Source organism: Hippocampus comes, unplaced genomic scaffold (assembly GCF_001891065.2).
Source record: "Hippocampus comes isolate QL1 unplaced genomic scaffold, H_comes_QL1_v1.1 scaffold343, whole genome shotgun sequence".
NCBI lineage: Eukaryota > Metazoa > Chordata > Actinopteri > Syngnathiformes > Syngnathidae > Hippocampus > Hippocampus comes.
In genome coordinates, this window is record NW_017805280.1 from 147320 (window position 1) to 162172 (window position 14853).

The 14853-nt window shown below is 45.5% G+C and overlaps 3 protein-coding genes across 4 annotated transcripts in view; 2 read left to right on the forward strand and 1 right to left on the reverse strand.

Annotated features, from left to right (window-relative positions):
• Nucleotides 1-3938, forward strand: part of LOC109516397 (probable ATP-dependent RNA helicase DDX17) — a 12083-nt gene extending 8145 nt beyond the window's left edge. Inside the window, exons 12-14 of the mRNA XM_019870916.1 lie at nucleotides 1655-1888; nucleotides 1989-2522; nucleotides 3707-3938. Of these exons, the coding sequence (XP_019726475.1) occupies nucleotides 1655-1888; nucleotides 1989-2522; nucleotides 3707-3771 (833 nt within the window). The 3' untranslated portion in view covers nucleotides 3772-3938. The remainder of the gene's footprint in view (nucleotides 1-1654; nucleotides 1889-1988; nucleotides 2523-3706) is intronic.
• Nucleotides 3320-5053, forward strand: LOC109516401 (leukocyte cell-derived chemotaxin-2-like). Of its 2 annotated transcripts, none has more exons than XM_019870924.1 (4): nucleotides 3320-3345; nucleotides 4303-4334; nucleotides 4570-4743; nucleotides 4823-5053. In XM_019870924.1, exons 1-4 carry the CDS (start codon nucleotides 3335-3337, stop codon nucleotides 4987-4989), a joined length of 384 nt encoding a protein of 127 aa, XP_019726483.1. In that variant the 5' UTR covers nucleotides 3320-3334; the 3' UTR covers nucleotides 4990-5053. The 2 variants fall into 2 exon arrangements, with proteins under 2 accessions (XP_019726483.1, XP_019726482.1); XM_019870923.1 differs by lacking the exons at nucleotides 3320-3345; nucleotides 4303-4334 and adding exons at nucleotides 4113-4245; nucleotides 4399-4510 and having other exon boundaries at nucleotides 4592-4743.
• A 1707-nt stretch (nucleotides 5054-6760) lies between these two features.
• Nucleotides 6761-13931, reverse strand: gga1 (golgi-associated, gamma adaptin ear containing, ARF binding protein 1). Its single transcript, XM_019870917.1, has 17 exons — nucleotides 13849-13931; nucleotides 12373-12457; nucleotides 12109-12184; nucleotides 11547-11645; nucleotides 11318-11441; nucleotides 11034-11134; nucleotides 10821-10901; nucleotides 10561-10698; nucleotides 10398-10479; nucleotides 9736-9849; nucleotides 9499-9651; nucleotides 8873-8946; nucleotides 8553-8740; nucleotides 8094-8290; nucleotides 7839-8008; nucleotides 7646-7756; nucleotides 6761-7569 (listed from the first exon to the last, which is right to left on the reverse strand). The coding sequence occupies exons 1-17, from the start codon at nucleotides 13889-13891 to the stop codon at nucleotides 7459-7461; spliced, it is 1947 nt and encodes a 648-aa protein (XP_019726476.1). The 5' UTR covers nucleotides 13892-13931; the 3' UTR covers nucleotides 6761-7458.
• Nucleotides 13932-14853: the final 922 nt, after the last annotated feature.

A 14853-nucleotide genomic window follows, 5' to 3' on the forward strand; every position in this document is an offset into this window, starting at 1 on the left:
GGCCGGCCTCTCCCTCTGCGGACGTCATGTCTGGTCCTGGCTGGCAGGAGTCCTGGCCTGGAGGAGTCACCTCTCTGTAATTGTTCGTCCCCCTTCTTCCTCTTCCACACATCAGTTCCGCTTCTTGTCTTCGTCCACACTTCTTCTTCTCCCTGTTTAGTGTCTCTGCTGTCTGCTTTCGTTCATTTTCAGATGCTCACTTGAGCTCCACCGCTGTCATTTCTCGTCCTCCTACAATTGTGTAACCATTCTTCGTATCCCATCAAGCCGGACTCGTGCTGACAAGTCCCACTTGTCCACAAGTCACCTGCGAATGCTGGACGCGACAACGTACAACCTCCCTACATTCCCCCCCTACCCCTATCGTCGTCTGTTACGTTTAGGCGCGTGACGTCCGGTCGTTGAAGAATATTCCCAAACCGAATTTTAGTCCTAGTACGTCCCTGGTAGGTCTCCTAATGCTCATCACATCATATCACACTATTGCCCCTGGATTTGGTTATCAGCGTTTTTTTTTTTTTATACCTCGTTTTGAAAAGAAGTCCAATAAGTGACGCGACGGGCCGTATCTGGCCCGCAGGCGTGAGTTTGACACCCGTGCCCTAAAGTCTGTTTCTTGGTACTTTTGCTCGGGGATAGCAGACTCGGTAAAAGTGGCGTTGGAGGGAATCGGGACACAGCACGCCAATCAAACATCCCCAAAGACCATCACGACCTTTTCCAGACCGTTAACACCAGGCAGTGCGCTCTTTGCGATTATCCAGAAGCGATCCCTCCGGCCAACCTGGCTCAGGCGACATTACAGAGGCCAAAATGTTATAATGCAGGTGTCCAAGTTGTCTAAATTGTTAGAGGAAGGGCGATGTGACAAGCAACGAGAGAATGTGGGACATGCGCGTTCTCCTTTGTTTGCTGACCTCCCACGACCGGTGAGAGATTTTGGGTTGGGGGTAGTCATCTATCCTGTGATAATGTAATGACTTTATCTCTGATACAGCCTAGGGTAAGTAAGTACCGCCTCCCCTCTTCCTCTTTTCCCCCCTCCTCCATCCAGCCTTCATCGTGATGCTTCCTGGGATTGTTCTTCTGAGCCCTTTGTCATCTTTAATTAGTAACTGACCTCGAATGACTCCCCGCTGCAATTGTAATTCTTGTCGGAACTGTGATCAGTTTTAAATCAATTTGACCTCTGCCAAGGTGATTATGCCACTTCTACACTGAGCGGGATTGCGCTATAATCGATTTCACCGCTGAATTTGTGGAGGGCTTTCTCTTTATGTTTTTTCGATGTAAAATGCCTGACTCATAATGACGACATCCTGGTTTGGGAATCTCTGAAGTGGCACGCCGTATGCTAATCCAAATTATACAGCTTCAACAAGGCTGTCATGAAACAAACTGCTATATTTGTGTTTCCATATATTTGTCCGAGTCCTGACTCGCGGTAAGTATTGTCACATACAAATTGTATGTTGTACAAAAATGGAGAGGTAAGTGCATCCAATTGCGTGGGACTTTGTGAAAAGCATGAAACTTGTAATGTTCAATGCAATTATTTTGTTCTGACTAGTATTTTTGTTTTCCCCCTCCCCTAACTTGTCCCATCGCACTGACCCCATTCAACTCCTTCTGACTCCTCTTGAGTGACCAAAAGACGTGGAGGATGTCAAGTTTGTCATCAACTATGACTACCCCAATTCCTCGGAAGACTACATCCACCGGATCGGACGCACGGCCCGCAGCAACAACAAAGGCACCGCGTACACTTTCTTTACCCCGGGTAACCTCCGCCAAGCTCGTGATCTGATCCGGGTTCTGGAGGAGGCCAGACAGGCCATCAATCCCAAACTGCTGCAGCTGGTGGACACCGGACGCGGAGGAGGTGGAGGTGAGGGACGTTTTCTCTCTTGGAATATTTTCTGGAGGGGGTCAAAGTAGGCTGTCACCATAACCGGCGTAATAACGGCAATATTCCTTCCTTCTCCGAGGTGGCCGCCCCCGCTTCCGAGGCAGCTCGACTTCCAACAATCCCAACCTGATGTACCAAGACGAGTGTGACCGGCGAATGCGCTCAGTTGGCGGCGGCAGCGGCGGCGGCAGTAGTGCCAAAGATGGCCGCGGGAGCAGCAGCAGCAGCCGTGACACACGTGACGGCCGTGATTCCCGTGACGCCCGTGACAGTCGAGGCTCGAGCAGCCGGGATGGAGACCGCCTCTCCTCGTCGTCCTCTTCCTCGTCTTACAGGGATCGCGGCAGCAGGAATGGAGGTCACAGCTATGGTTCCAACTCCAGCTCATACCAAAAGGGCAGTAGTAACAGCAGCAGTAGTAGTACGAGCCAGTACAGCGGTCCCAGGGGGGGCTCCTCAGCCGTGGGAGGTGAAGCGGTGCCGGTCCCACTCCCCTCGTCAGGCCCCCAGCCTCTAATGGCCCAGCAGTTCGACCCCCCACAGCCCGCGGTCGGCCTGATGGGGCACTCGACCTTCCAGTTTCCTCAGCCTCCGCCTCCACCACCTGCGCCTGGTAGGAATTAGACCACACCCACTCACACATGATCATGAGCCGGCCACTTAACCTGCTGATTTAATTGGGTACAAGGAGACCCAACAGGTCCGCTCTGCAAAACTTGGCTTGAAAAACAAAGCAATGCGGTTTTGTTTTTGTTTTTTTTTTTTGTTATTTTTTTAAATAGGCAAAATTATCTGCCATTAGAACAGGAAAACTTGTCTTGGCAAGATTTATTTGAACAAGTAAACAGTAAACTTCTGAAAACTTCACCCATGTCCTAACACATGTGGCCTTTGTGGCATTCCTCATTTTTAGATAAACTTTTCATAACCGGTGACACGCTAAGAATTCTATGGAAGAAAAAAAATGCTTGAAGCAAGTGAAATACTCGTAAACAAAACTTGGTAAGAAGAAATATGTTGGCAGACGTAGGAAAGGCATCTTTATGAAAAACTGACCTATTCACGTTAACAGTTTTGCTTTATGGTTATGTCTTGGTACCAAGGAAACAATTTGAAGTGAGTCGCGAGGCTTCATCTGGACTTCCAACTTATCTTGTGGCGCGGAGGGCGTTATCCAAGTCTATTTTGTACAATATACATGGACTAAGCATTGTACTCTTCTCACATGTCAGATGACTGTATTTAAATTGTAGGAATGAGTAGTTTTTGACCGATGTGTTGATTCCAAAATGTTTTCTGTGATCATGAATACAAAGTAGGCGCAGACGGCACTGAGGAGATTTAGTTGGCTAGAAAATTGATGCTTAAAAAAAAAAAAGAAATCACAGAAGAATTGGCAGATTACTTTGTAGTGTTTCATTTAGCATGTTAAGACTGTGTTTTTTTTTTTTTTTTATCTCTGAGAAGTTTCAAGAATTGACTGTGTGGTCAAACTTTTGTAGCAGTGATGTTTATCCTTCCTTGTTTTTGACACTAATTAAAGCTCTTAGTTGTGTCACACTGTGTGGAAATCGTATTTTATCATGTAACCTAAGAAAAAAAATGGTCAGGCATTAGCATCATTCTGCAAAGACACACTTAAACACCCGATTACACAACAAATGTCCTCTTTCAGCCTGAGGACAGGCCACTCGTCAGATGGCAACCAGAAGCCCCTTTTTACTGATCAAAAATTGCTATGTCGGGGCTTTCTGTTAAAAGTGAGGAGGTGAATAGTTTAGGATTTTTTTTTCATAGCTCTGGGGTGGCCCACAGCCTTGCATCCCACTCGAAGATCCACATCTCCACTGAGCAGCAGCTGAATTCTATCTCCGCATTCAGAACCAAACCAAGAGCCGATCATACTTGAGCATCATCAATGTCTTCAATGTTCACAAATTGGGCCTTGACACAAAGCAAGAAAGTGGAGAAAACAATTTTTTGTTTCTGAAACCTTATCACCTTTATTCTCTTGGCTGCCATCACGTTTTTTTTTTCTCCACGCGATAACTGATAAGACTTTCCAGTCTTGCTCAACAAGAACTTTGACACTCCATATGCGGCCCAATATGCAAAAATAAAATTTCCCAACAAAGCTGGTCGAGTGTCATGGGCATAGCGTGCCATTTGTTGACTGAACAACTCGCCGCCAAGCTGGAATTTTGGTAATGTTACAACGAGGGCCGGGCTGTCCCACTTAGCGTTGTCATGATGCAGATAAAAGCTGACTTGAGGCCCAGGTGGAGTCGTTGTGGTGAAGATGATGAAGAACGTGGCTCTGTTCGCAGCTCTGCTGGGTGAGAACTTTACCAATTGCTCCTCAAAACCTTCGTCTGCCTGGTCACGTACTAACCTTGTGTGTGTGTGTGTGTGTGTGTGTGTGTGTGTGTGTGTGTGTGTGTGTGTGTGTGTGTGTGTGTGTGTGTATATCTCCCCATGGTTGTGTGTAGCCCTGGTATATGTGTGTGAGGGGGTGACCTTTGGCCAGCTATGCCAGGGGAATCCCTTCAACACCCAGAGAACATCAGACATTTTTGGTCAAGGCCACTACGGGGCACCACGGTAAGGTGCTTGGACCTGACGATTCGGGTGGATGTGAGTTGAATTGTTGACGTGTGTGAGTGTGTGTGCGTTGTCTTCCAGTTCGGGGAGGCCTCACCAAGGTTTGGACATCACTTGTGAGGACGGTTCGGAGGTCTACGCTCCATTTGATCTCACTATCAATAGGGGACTCACTGTGTACACCGACTCCACGAAGGCGGCCATCAACAAAGGTCTTGAAATCCAGGGCGAAGGTCAGCATTGCACTCTCATCCACACATTCAACAGAGGTGGGAAACGTACACCCAAATTTCACTCATCTCCTCCATGCAGATCTTTGCGTCATGCTCTTCTATGTGGACCCGGACAAGACTTCAGGACAAGTGAGCAAGGGCCAGCGTCTGGGCATCCTGATGCCCATGCAGAGTGTCTACCCGGGAATCACCTCGCATGTGCATGTGCAGTTGTGCGACAGGAGCGACCCCACAAGATACTTCTGAGGATCGGAGCGCGGGCAGTTCCATGACCTTAAATGGCACATTAAGTGATTTTGAAAACATGATCCAAATAGTGGCAATTTAACATGGGACCGTGTTTACCGATTGGATTACGACTAATTTTGTGAATTGCAAAAAAGGTCAAAGTCAAAATTCTAAATTGTTGTGTACAAATTATGTGTCAAGAATAAAGAGGTCGATACGTTCACATGTATAATGTCATATTTTCTCTAAAATATTTTGGGCATTCAGCAGATTATTATTGATAGAATTTGAAATGTTTGGAGCCTTTAGTTGTTGGCCCTTGGTTTAATTATCCATTTTATTAAAGAATTTCAAAATGGATGCGATTGAACACTTTGGGAATGAAGTACAGCGCGGGATTCCCCTCAGTTGCAAAGCAACACGACTGATCGACTAAACAGCGGGGGTCAAGATCGCGGGGTCGCGAACTCAACTATCGCGAGGGTTCCTTCGCAAAGCAACAAGACAGATCGACTCGTACGTTGTTGTACTTCCGGAGGCGGGGCGCCGTCCTGAGCACATGGTCTGAAAACATGTCTGGTAAGCAGAAGCAAATCCCGCTGTCCGTGGAGGCTGAAATTGTCTGTCACTTTCGGAAGGAAGTCTCCCAGACGTCGGCGGCACTGGCAGTTGCCTAAGGAGGGTGACATTTGCTGACTGCACGTAAGAGATGAAGTAAGAACGCCACGGTTGTTTGTTTCATGCCTTATAAAATATTTTCTTCATATACACGTGTTTGTAATTGACTTGTTTATACGGGTTATGTCCCCTCGAGGTACGTTGTAACGAGGTTCGACTGTAGTTGTCAGTCTTCTTGTGTCCATCCATTATCTGAACCGCTTTATCAAATTGAGGTCCTGGAGGGCCGCTGTCCTGCATGTTATCCAACTTTCCCTGTTGCAACACACCTGATTCAAAAGATCAGATCATCAGCAAGTTCTGCGGAAGCCTGATATTGTTTGTTTGAATCAGTTGTGTTGCAACAGGGAAAGTTGGATAACATGCAGGACATTGGCTCTCCAGGACCTGAGTTTGACACCATTATACTGCCCCCCACCCCGACCCCCGTGGCCAAGTTGCATACAACCGAAGGCATTACAATGATACCCGTCATGATGCACTATTTTACATTCTGTGACAGTACTTTTATTAACTTTTTTTCTTTTAAAAAAAATACACATAGTAGTGTGGCCCAATGTTCTTACAATTTAGTGATTATAACCAGTTCTCAATTTTGAAGCCTGACAGGCCCCAAACAAATCTGGTATGTCACTTATAATAGCTGAGTGTCAAGAACACAAAATTTACACTTGTCTTTAAATTAGTCCCCGCCCTCAACCAAAACCTTTATTTCTTCATATCTTAGCAGTGTTTATGCTTTTGCACAGGTCAAATGTACATCGGTATTTACAAAATAGTCGCGCTAAGGAGGGAGCAGAGGAATGTAAGGTAGGTCTTGGACTGTAGCGCTCAACTCAAGATGTCTTAGATCAGGCGTCTCAAACTCAATTCCTGGAGGGCCGCTGTCCTGCATGTTTTCCAAGTCTCCCTGTTGCAACACACCTGATTCAAATGATCAGATCATCAGCAAGTTCTGCGGAAGCCTGACATTGAACCTGTTCATTTGAATCAGGTGTGTTGCAACAGGGAGACATGCAGGACAGCGGCCCTCCAGGAACTGAGTTTGAGACCCCTGTCTTAGATGGACACCAAGCTCCGGATCGCCATTTCGTTGGTAAACCATTTCATGCATTTTCAAAGTTACTTTACTCATGTAATGGTGATATATCAAGAGCCATGGTTTGTCATGATTGGGGAAAAAAAGGGGAAAAAACCCCCCCTCATGAATGTACATTAAAATATAATAATGATTCACTGCACTTGTTGAATTAACTAATGTATTACAGAACAAATGTGCTAAAAGTCAAACTGAACTGAGAAAGAGGCACATATGGCAGAAAACACACAATGTCACAGTACTTTTTCTTCATGACAAAAAAGGAAAGTCCCGATTGACGAGACCCAAAAAAAAAAAAAAAAAGATTCAGCAGTTTTTGGTTTGACAAACTATGAAGAGGTAATGATTAAGTCCTTTCTGTCTTGACACGTCGTGATGGCAGAGCATGCAGAGGTGAAGGTCAAAATCTACAAAGTCAAATGTTCTGCTCAAGGCCGACGACCTGAAGCAGATATGCACATGCAGTAGTGAATGACAACTCTTCGTTGGTAGCACAGTCTTCAAAATAATGGGGAAATAAAATACAGGCGGGGTTTAGAAGCAGTCAATTAAAGCAAAGCAAAGCACAAACACGCAGCAAGAGCAGGAGTCAAAGCTTGGAAAAAAAAAAAGAAGAACAAAACAAAAAATGAAAACAATCAGAGCAAGTATGGAGTGTTAATGCAGAGTCGTGTTTGGTGGACAAGAGTCTGTCGGGTTGGATTTCGCCGCTATAGATTCCCCCACGTGTCCGGGGCAGGCCAGTTTTCAAGACTGCCACTCTCGTTGTGCACCTGCTCGCCCAAAGTGAAACTCAGCTTGTACCGCAGTTGAACTTTCTCCTACAGCAGAAAAACAAAAAAGGCGTAAAGGGCGGATTCACGGCGAGAGCGCAACTGTGTACCGCTTGGGGAATACTTTGTCTGGGTTCGCCAGGAGCATGATCTGTGTGACAGCAGCAGTGGGAAGGATGGGATTGAACGCTGGCAGATCCGTTCCAGATGGCGGCTGCAATTTCACTGCCATTGGCTGCAGGCGATACGTAGGATAACTTGACACCAACTCATTGACGAAGTGAAGGGAAGGAGAAAAAAAAAATGCCCTCACTGACCTTACGAGCAGAGATGTGCAAATTGATGTTTGTGACGGGCAGGGGAGCCGAGGACAGCATGGAGATGATCACCACCTGCACGTCGGGGCGAGACGGCGGCGAATCACGGGCAAAGTGGAGGAGAACCCGCAGGCTGTGTCCATCGAAGACGGTCACAGGCAGCAGGCTACCTGGTAGGCAAAGTTCATGTTACGACGGCGGGAGAGAAGCTTGAGTTCACGTAGGACAAATTGAATTATATCGGAGTCTACTCACTGGGTTTAATGGATTCTAGAGGCACAAAGACATCAGCAAGGGAGACCTCAGCAGATGGATTCTCAACGCTGGTGACCTCAGAGGCGAGGGGGAATGCGGGGCGGTCTGAGCTGAAGACCGGGATGGAGTTGGGGGTAAGATTAGACCCCGACTTGCTCTGTAGATCTCTCAAAGTTGGTTTGACCTGCTGTTTGTCCCTACATGCAGACACAAAGACCCGATTAACCTCACGACGACTACGACGATGGGACTTCGCAGACAGTTCGAGTGCCCGACAGAGTCAAGAGATTTTCTCACACGTGAGGTTAGTGGAGAACCGCTGCTTTAATCCCTCTTTATGTATATAGCGCTTTCACAACAGCTGCAGCGGTAACGAAGCGCTTCCCAGAACATTTAATTAAAAAAAAAAAAATCATACAATAGAACAGCTGAGGCATAGAAACTCAGGAAGAACTGTACCATTTGACCTGCAGGCCCTCGGGAGGGAGGGATTGCTGCAGCAGCGTCTTTCCTAATAAGTCGAGCTCGTCCAGGACTGAGCCTTTGGGAGCGGATGCAGGAGAGACGGGGTGCGAGTGGGAAGAAGGTTCCGGACTCAGGAGCAGAGTGGGTGCTGCCGGGGTGTCTGCATCGATACTGTCGGATGACTTGAAGGAGGCATTGAGATAAATACAAGAAAAAGGGAAAAAAAAACAAAAGGCAAAGTATTGGAAACGAACAAGCTGGGAAAAAAAAATCATGACATGCATGGATTGTTCCATCAAGTCCCCGCCACGCACCTGGAAGGAGTCCCAGGCTGTGGAGTCCTCTGGCTGGGAGGGAGGGTTGGAAGTGTGTGTTCCTTCACTTAAACCTGCGTGGGACAAGACCACAAAATAAGTTTGAGTGCTTCACCTCAATGCCAGGGCTCGATGGTGCGCCCAAACATTACGATGTGACGACTGAAACCAACTTGTAGGTTGGACACATACAACTAGCCGAAATCTCCTCCACTCTGAAAGGTGAGTGATCATTTTAAACTTTTTTTTTTTTTTGGTCCTTGAGAATGTTTTCACATGAAAATGACCGTTTGCAATCGTTGACATCTCAAAGCGAAGAAAATAATTTTCAATTATTCTTAGAAGCATTGATATTTAAATATACAAACACAGTTAAACAATGCCGCGCGCGGTACTGCTGTAATGTTATGGACAGAATTTTAAAATTAGGAAAATGCAAAATGAATTGTTTAGGGAGTGAATTTCTGCACATTGGCAGCTCTGTGAAAGGGATGCGCTCCAAAATTTCGGTGCGACCAATTTTACCGCTGGTTGGGCGGACCACTGCAACCAGTAACCAAAAAGTGTACCGGTGTAAGACCAATTTTTTTTTTTTTTTTTTAAATTTTAATTAGATGTGAGATTACCGAGTGACATGAGCTCATCATCAAGTAGGGAGAGGCCAGTTTCCTGCGAGGTTGCGTTGAGGCTGTCGGTTGGAGTCGGGAGTTCTGGGAAGGAGGGGGGCGACTGGGGCGACGTGTCCAACCCAGACAGATCCAGCAGTGCTGTCCCCACTCCTGAGTCAAAAGGCCAGTTGAGGACAAAAACAAAATCCGAAACGCGCGTGCTCACGAGCAACCGCCGAGCAGCGTTTTACCAACCTGTCTGTTTTTGTGCATTTAATGCATTGTTGCTGTTCACAATCTCCCCTTTCACCCGCTGCTTGTACAAATTGATGACATGGGTCAAGCTGTCATTGGCCTGCAGGATCTCCGCTGTGGAAAGCCAAGGGAAGATGTCTCTTTATAGTCGGCATTGTGTCGATAAAGGAGCACAAAAGCTGCGGATTGCAGCCGAGTGAGCAGCTTTGTGGCTTCTGTCCTTTTAGGTCCACAACAGGCTTTCTTTGTACCGGGGGGGACAATCCAATGTGTACGCAGTGGTTTCGAGGGTCTGATCTGAAAGCACCTTTCCAGCTGCTGTTCAACTGCACGTTTGAGGTAATCTAATATCTTAGCAGCCACTCGCGGGAAAGCGACTCGACGCATTGAGAGATGCAGCTGATACTGTCGCTATTCAGGCCCGATGATGTCTTTTTCTTTTCTTTTCACGTGCAATCAATTGAGCTTTTTAAGAAGCCAGTGGAAGAAAAAATGCCCAAAGACTATGGCAGACAGTATTAATTGTTCCCTAATAGCACAAACAATACATCCCTCTTGGTATTGTTGTACGCTGATTATATGTGTTGATGCTCCATGTGTGTAAAGTAGCAGTTTCTTATTGTGGCCATCGATGCTAATTCCGTGAAACAGTCGACGCTCACCTAAAGCCTCATCGTTATCCTCCGTATCACTTGCCAATCTGAACAGTGTGGGTCTCATTTTTTCGCAGCGCTGGTAAAGGTCCTGTGAACACAACGCAAGCCTGTGATGAAAATTGTGTTTCAAATTAAAAAAAAAAAAAAAAAAAGATGAACGTGACATGACCTGTATGAGCTCAGTGTTGTTCTGATTTGTGGTGTTGGCGTCGTAGTCCTGCAGGAGCTGAGTCAGCAAAGCGATGCTCTCCTTCACCTCCTGGATGGCACCCACCCGCTTGGTCACCTTCTCTGCTCGCTTCTGATCCTAACCACAAATGAGAAGTGACTTCGCAAAAGGCGTCAACGGTGTGAGTAAACCTTTTTTGTGTCATTGGTAATTCAATGAATGGAACAGATCGCCACCGCTGGTTTTGTCTTTTGGGTTACCTCTTGGACCATTTCCTTGATGAGTTTGTTGGCGGCCTTCAGGTCTTCGGGATGCGAGCTGTTCAGCAGGCGAGACAACATCTGTAAAAGCCAAGAAGAGCATTCAAGGGAGGCGCAAATGGAGGCGAGAGCACTCATGGCAGTGGGCGACGGACATCATTGGCATGCCGAAAAAGCCCCATTGTGGCCATAAACTGGTGAAAGGCTTCTTACTTTAGACTTTTCTTCATCTTCAAAAATGGCATTTTTAGGTCTGGGTGGGGGAAGATGGGGTAGTTTATCGGGGGGCAGTTCTGGATCTTGTTTAATAATACCTGCAAACAAAGAAAAAAATGATTCAGTGATTTACTTGGCAGCCTTAATTATGGCGCTGATGAATTTTTTTTAGTTTGTATTCAGTTGTGGCAAGCCTCTGTGGAAAAGCTATTTTGAGATGTATTTGTCCGACGAGTATGCAGAAATGTCAGAGTCGTCGAGGCTTTGCATACGCCTCATACCTTGTTTCTTTAGCATCTGATAGGCGTCTACGATTTTGACCTCATCGGGCAAGCCCAACGTCCAGCTGTAGATCAACTCCAAGACCTTCTTCTTCACTGGCTCTGGTGAGCGTGAACCCAGGTACTGTGTGAGGACAAGAACACATACACGGCTCACATCACACGTGCTGTGTGGGGTTGAAACTGTGCGGCAAAGCGCACGGGGGAGACCCTCCAGAATGTATCCTACCTTTGGCGAAACCACTTTGATGAGCTCATTAAGAAAGCGGAACTTGCCCACTTCATTATGAAACCGTTTCCCGCAGTTTTTCATACACGACTCCAGTACCTATTGAAGAAGCACACGCTTTAGAACAAATCTCAAGCTGAAGAATTAAATAATAAAAGGGGTTAGGGTCCCTCCCCCAAAAATAAATAATCCACCAATATATGAATTTGTGAATGCAGAAATGACAATGTGACGGTTCCAATTACTGTACATGTGTTGTATAAAACCAGATTTGGGCACTTGGGCCTGCAGTGTAGCCAAAGATTATAAGCAGAGTCAGCTTGTAAAACAAGCAGATCAAGCTGCCGCATCAGAAACGGAGAGCTAGATAAACCGGATCCAGTCGATGGCAAAGACTGGCATTGCCATAACACCTCGTATGGTACTGTACTCTCTTTTCCCACCCTCTTGTGCTCTACACAAACGTGTTTTGTAGGATATTCTAAAAGAGGCTGCTAGAAACCAGGCGCACCAATCATGTCTAAAATATTTTTGACAAAAACTGTTAGAAATGGGAGTCTACCACGAGAGCCTGCATGGCCTCCCACTCTTGCGGAGATTGGATCTTGTGGGCCAACAGCCTGGTGGCCAGCTGAGGTCTGCAACGCAACACAAAAGCAAAGGCTGAATAACAATGACATCACAAAATCCTGCTGCCCTTTGTGGTCTGACAAAACGTGCCGTTGGACTTTGAACCGTCGCGATCAGTTTGGGGTTTTAATTGGCTCTTTTCAGACTGCGACTGTAAAATGTAACCCGTTCTGATGCAGTAACAATGTCCTCTCACCCCTCCAAATCATTGTTGAGCTGTTCACAGAACGCATTGATGCTGCTCCAGTCGGTTTCCCTATTCAGTGGGTTGGTTGCTCTATCTGAAACATTCAACAGTCACAAAACAGAAGCGGTGGGTGAAATGGTTCATTGTACTCCATTAGAAGTCCACACTGCTGTCACAATCGGAGAACAAAAGATTCAAGATACAACTCTGTCGAGTCGCTGCAACTTTGTGCGACACGTCTCGAGTTAATGATTTGTTTAACCATCAGGCCCAATAATGCGAGGTTTCGAGGTGTTTCTCCAGTCACTTTATTGATCCACAGTCTCATGTGACAGCCAGTAAATGTGGAAAATTGGATCATTCGAATTTGTGCTGCACCGTATATCGGAAAAAAAAAAAGTCATCGCAACAGTGTACTTATTTTTCAGCATGAAAATATTAGATAATCTTAACTATCGTGACAATACTGATATTGCAGCTATTGAACACCCATATTGCATTTCGCATGTTTTTCAAATATCGTGCAGCCCTAATTAAAGTCAAGAAATCATAAGGCGCGCTGCAAAAAAATAAATAAATAAAAAAATCCAATGGCATTTAAGTGGTGAGAAAGGTATTTACTGTAAGTAATATGTCTTTGTTCAGCCATCTATTCCAGCGACGTATATTGCTGCTCTACCATGCAGCTCGGAGAGTCACCACCTATAGGACACATCGCTGTACCACTTGACCAGAGTCCTCGCTCCACAGCAATGGTATACTTTCAAAAATTATGCTATTCTTGATAAGATTCCATGTTATTGCTCAATGATTTCATTCAAAATTCCACAAATGTCTCATCCAGCACCTGGGTTTTAAAATCAATGGCAAAATAATTAAATGCTCTTCCACTAGATGGCAGAAAGTGCACATATGACCTGTGAGTCCGATTTTATTTATTTATTTATTTTTTGGGGTACGTGACGTTTAGAGTTACGGTGTGTCGTCTGTTTTTTTTTTTTCCTTCTCCTTATGTAAAATATGAGCTTGGCTAAATCAAGATTGCACAGCATTGATTTAGGTTTTCGCTTTTTAACGCAGGGAGTCGGAAGTCACACTGAACGTCACGTTCGCTAGCTTTGACGGTGTGGTCTTGAGGATATGATCGGTCAATTCCAGAACTTTCTGACGGATCAACAGCATTAATAGACTCAAAGTAAATCGCATTATTGCAACCGCGACTCCCGATGTCCTGTCGCGTAGCACAACGCTCAATCAATCGTGCCATAAAGCTAAAAGTACGCCACTTTATGCTGTGTTGACAGCCGCCAGGTACAGGTAGCAGTGAAGCTAGGTTAGCATCCTCTGTTGTCACCGAACCGCTTTCCGCCTTCGCTGCTTACTTAAGCAACATTGACAATTCGCACTTTGCATGCAAATAACATATTAGGTATCTCCTGGGACCATCCAACAATAAAGCCTGTTTATTGAAGCACAAATACTCACTGATGCGGGACTCCAAACTCTCCGAATCGGGAGGAGCAGCCATCACAGCGAGCCTTATGTCGTTTGTGCGTCTGCCTTGTGACGAGGTACGTAAAGGCACGTAGAGGCGGAGAGAGCATAGAACGTGATGAAATAGACTTCAACATGAACAATTGTACCTACCGTTCACATCTAAGTGTTGAATTGGATTGGATAACTAATAAATAACAAAGACATGAATAACACTGGTTAACGTTTATACGGAAGATGATTAGGGACAATGAAAAAAAAAAACAAGGTTGACAAGATTCTCACTTTTATCTCAGACTTCTGACATTGTTCCCAGAATCCTAACTGTAAAGGCTTTAATGTCAGAGTTCTTACATTAAAGTCAGAATTCTGACTTTGAAGTCCCTTCTGAGAATAAAGTCTGAATTTTGAGATGAAAACGAGAATCTTGCCAACCTTGTTTGTTTTTTTTTCTTCATTGGTCCTGGTACGTACAAAATAAACACAGAAAAGAAAAATAAAAATGTAGGCAAAAACAAACCAAAGTCAACCTGTGACACCTGGCTTTCGAAAAAATATTGCGACAGCGTTTTTGTCTCTCTCTAGTGGCAGCGGAATAAAAATGTAGGCAAAAACAGACCAAAGTCAACTTGTGACACCTGGCTTTCGAAAAATATTGCGACAGCGTTTTTGTCTCTCTCTAGTGGCAGCTATTATGTAGTTCGCCGAATGCGGCGCACAGCAAGATGGATGGGCAGCCACCGAGGGGATATTTTTTTTTTCTAAATCACACTTGCGGACCTCTGCGAGCAACGTAGACACGAGACCGCGCTACAATTCTACGTTTACTTTTGGTTTGTGGTAAAAAGCAACTTCTGTAACTGAATCTCGACCGCCTAAGTTAAACAAACTCGAGCTAACGCGGAAGATCGACTTTTAGTGAACTTCCTCGCGTGCGTTTTTTTTTCTTAAGAAAATGCGTGTCACCGTTAACGTGACTACATCCAACCTTGTTTA

What these genes read in the sequence shown, in the direction of transcription:
- gga1 (XM_019870917.1), bottom strand. Translation starts at nt 13,891, where the DNA reads ATGGCTGCTCCTCCCGATTCGGAGAGTTTGGAGTCCCGCATCA. An exon ending in CTCAACAATGATTTGGAGGG is followed by an intron (nt 12,185 to 12,372) that starts GTGAGAGGACAT and finishes GTTGCGTTGCAG; the next exon opens with ACCTCAGCTGGCCACCAGGC. An exon ending in AAGATGAAGAAAAGTCTAAA is followed by an intron (nt 10,902 to 11,033) that starts GTAAGAAGCCTT and finishes TGGCTTTTACAG; the next exon opens with ATGTTGTCTCGCCTGCTGAA.
- LOC109516401 (XM_019870923.1), top strand. Translation starts at nt 4,209, where the DNA reads ATGATGAAGAACGTGGCTCTGTTCGCAGCTCTGCTGG. An exon ending in TCTGTTCGCAGCTCTGCTGG is followed by an intron (nt 4,246 to 4,398) that starts GTGAGAACTTTA and finishes GGTTGTGTGTAG; the next exon opens with CCCTGGTATATGTGTGTGAG. An exon ending in GGCCACTACGGGGCACCACG is followed by an intron (nt 4,511 to 4,591) that starts GTAAGGTGCTTG and finishes GTTGTCTTCCAG; the next exon opens with TTCGGGGAGGCCTCACCAAG.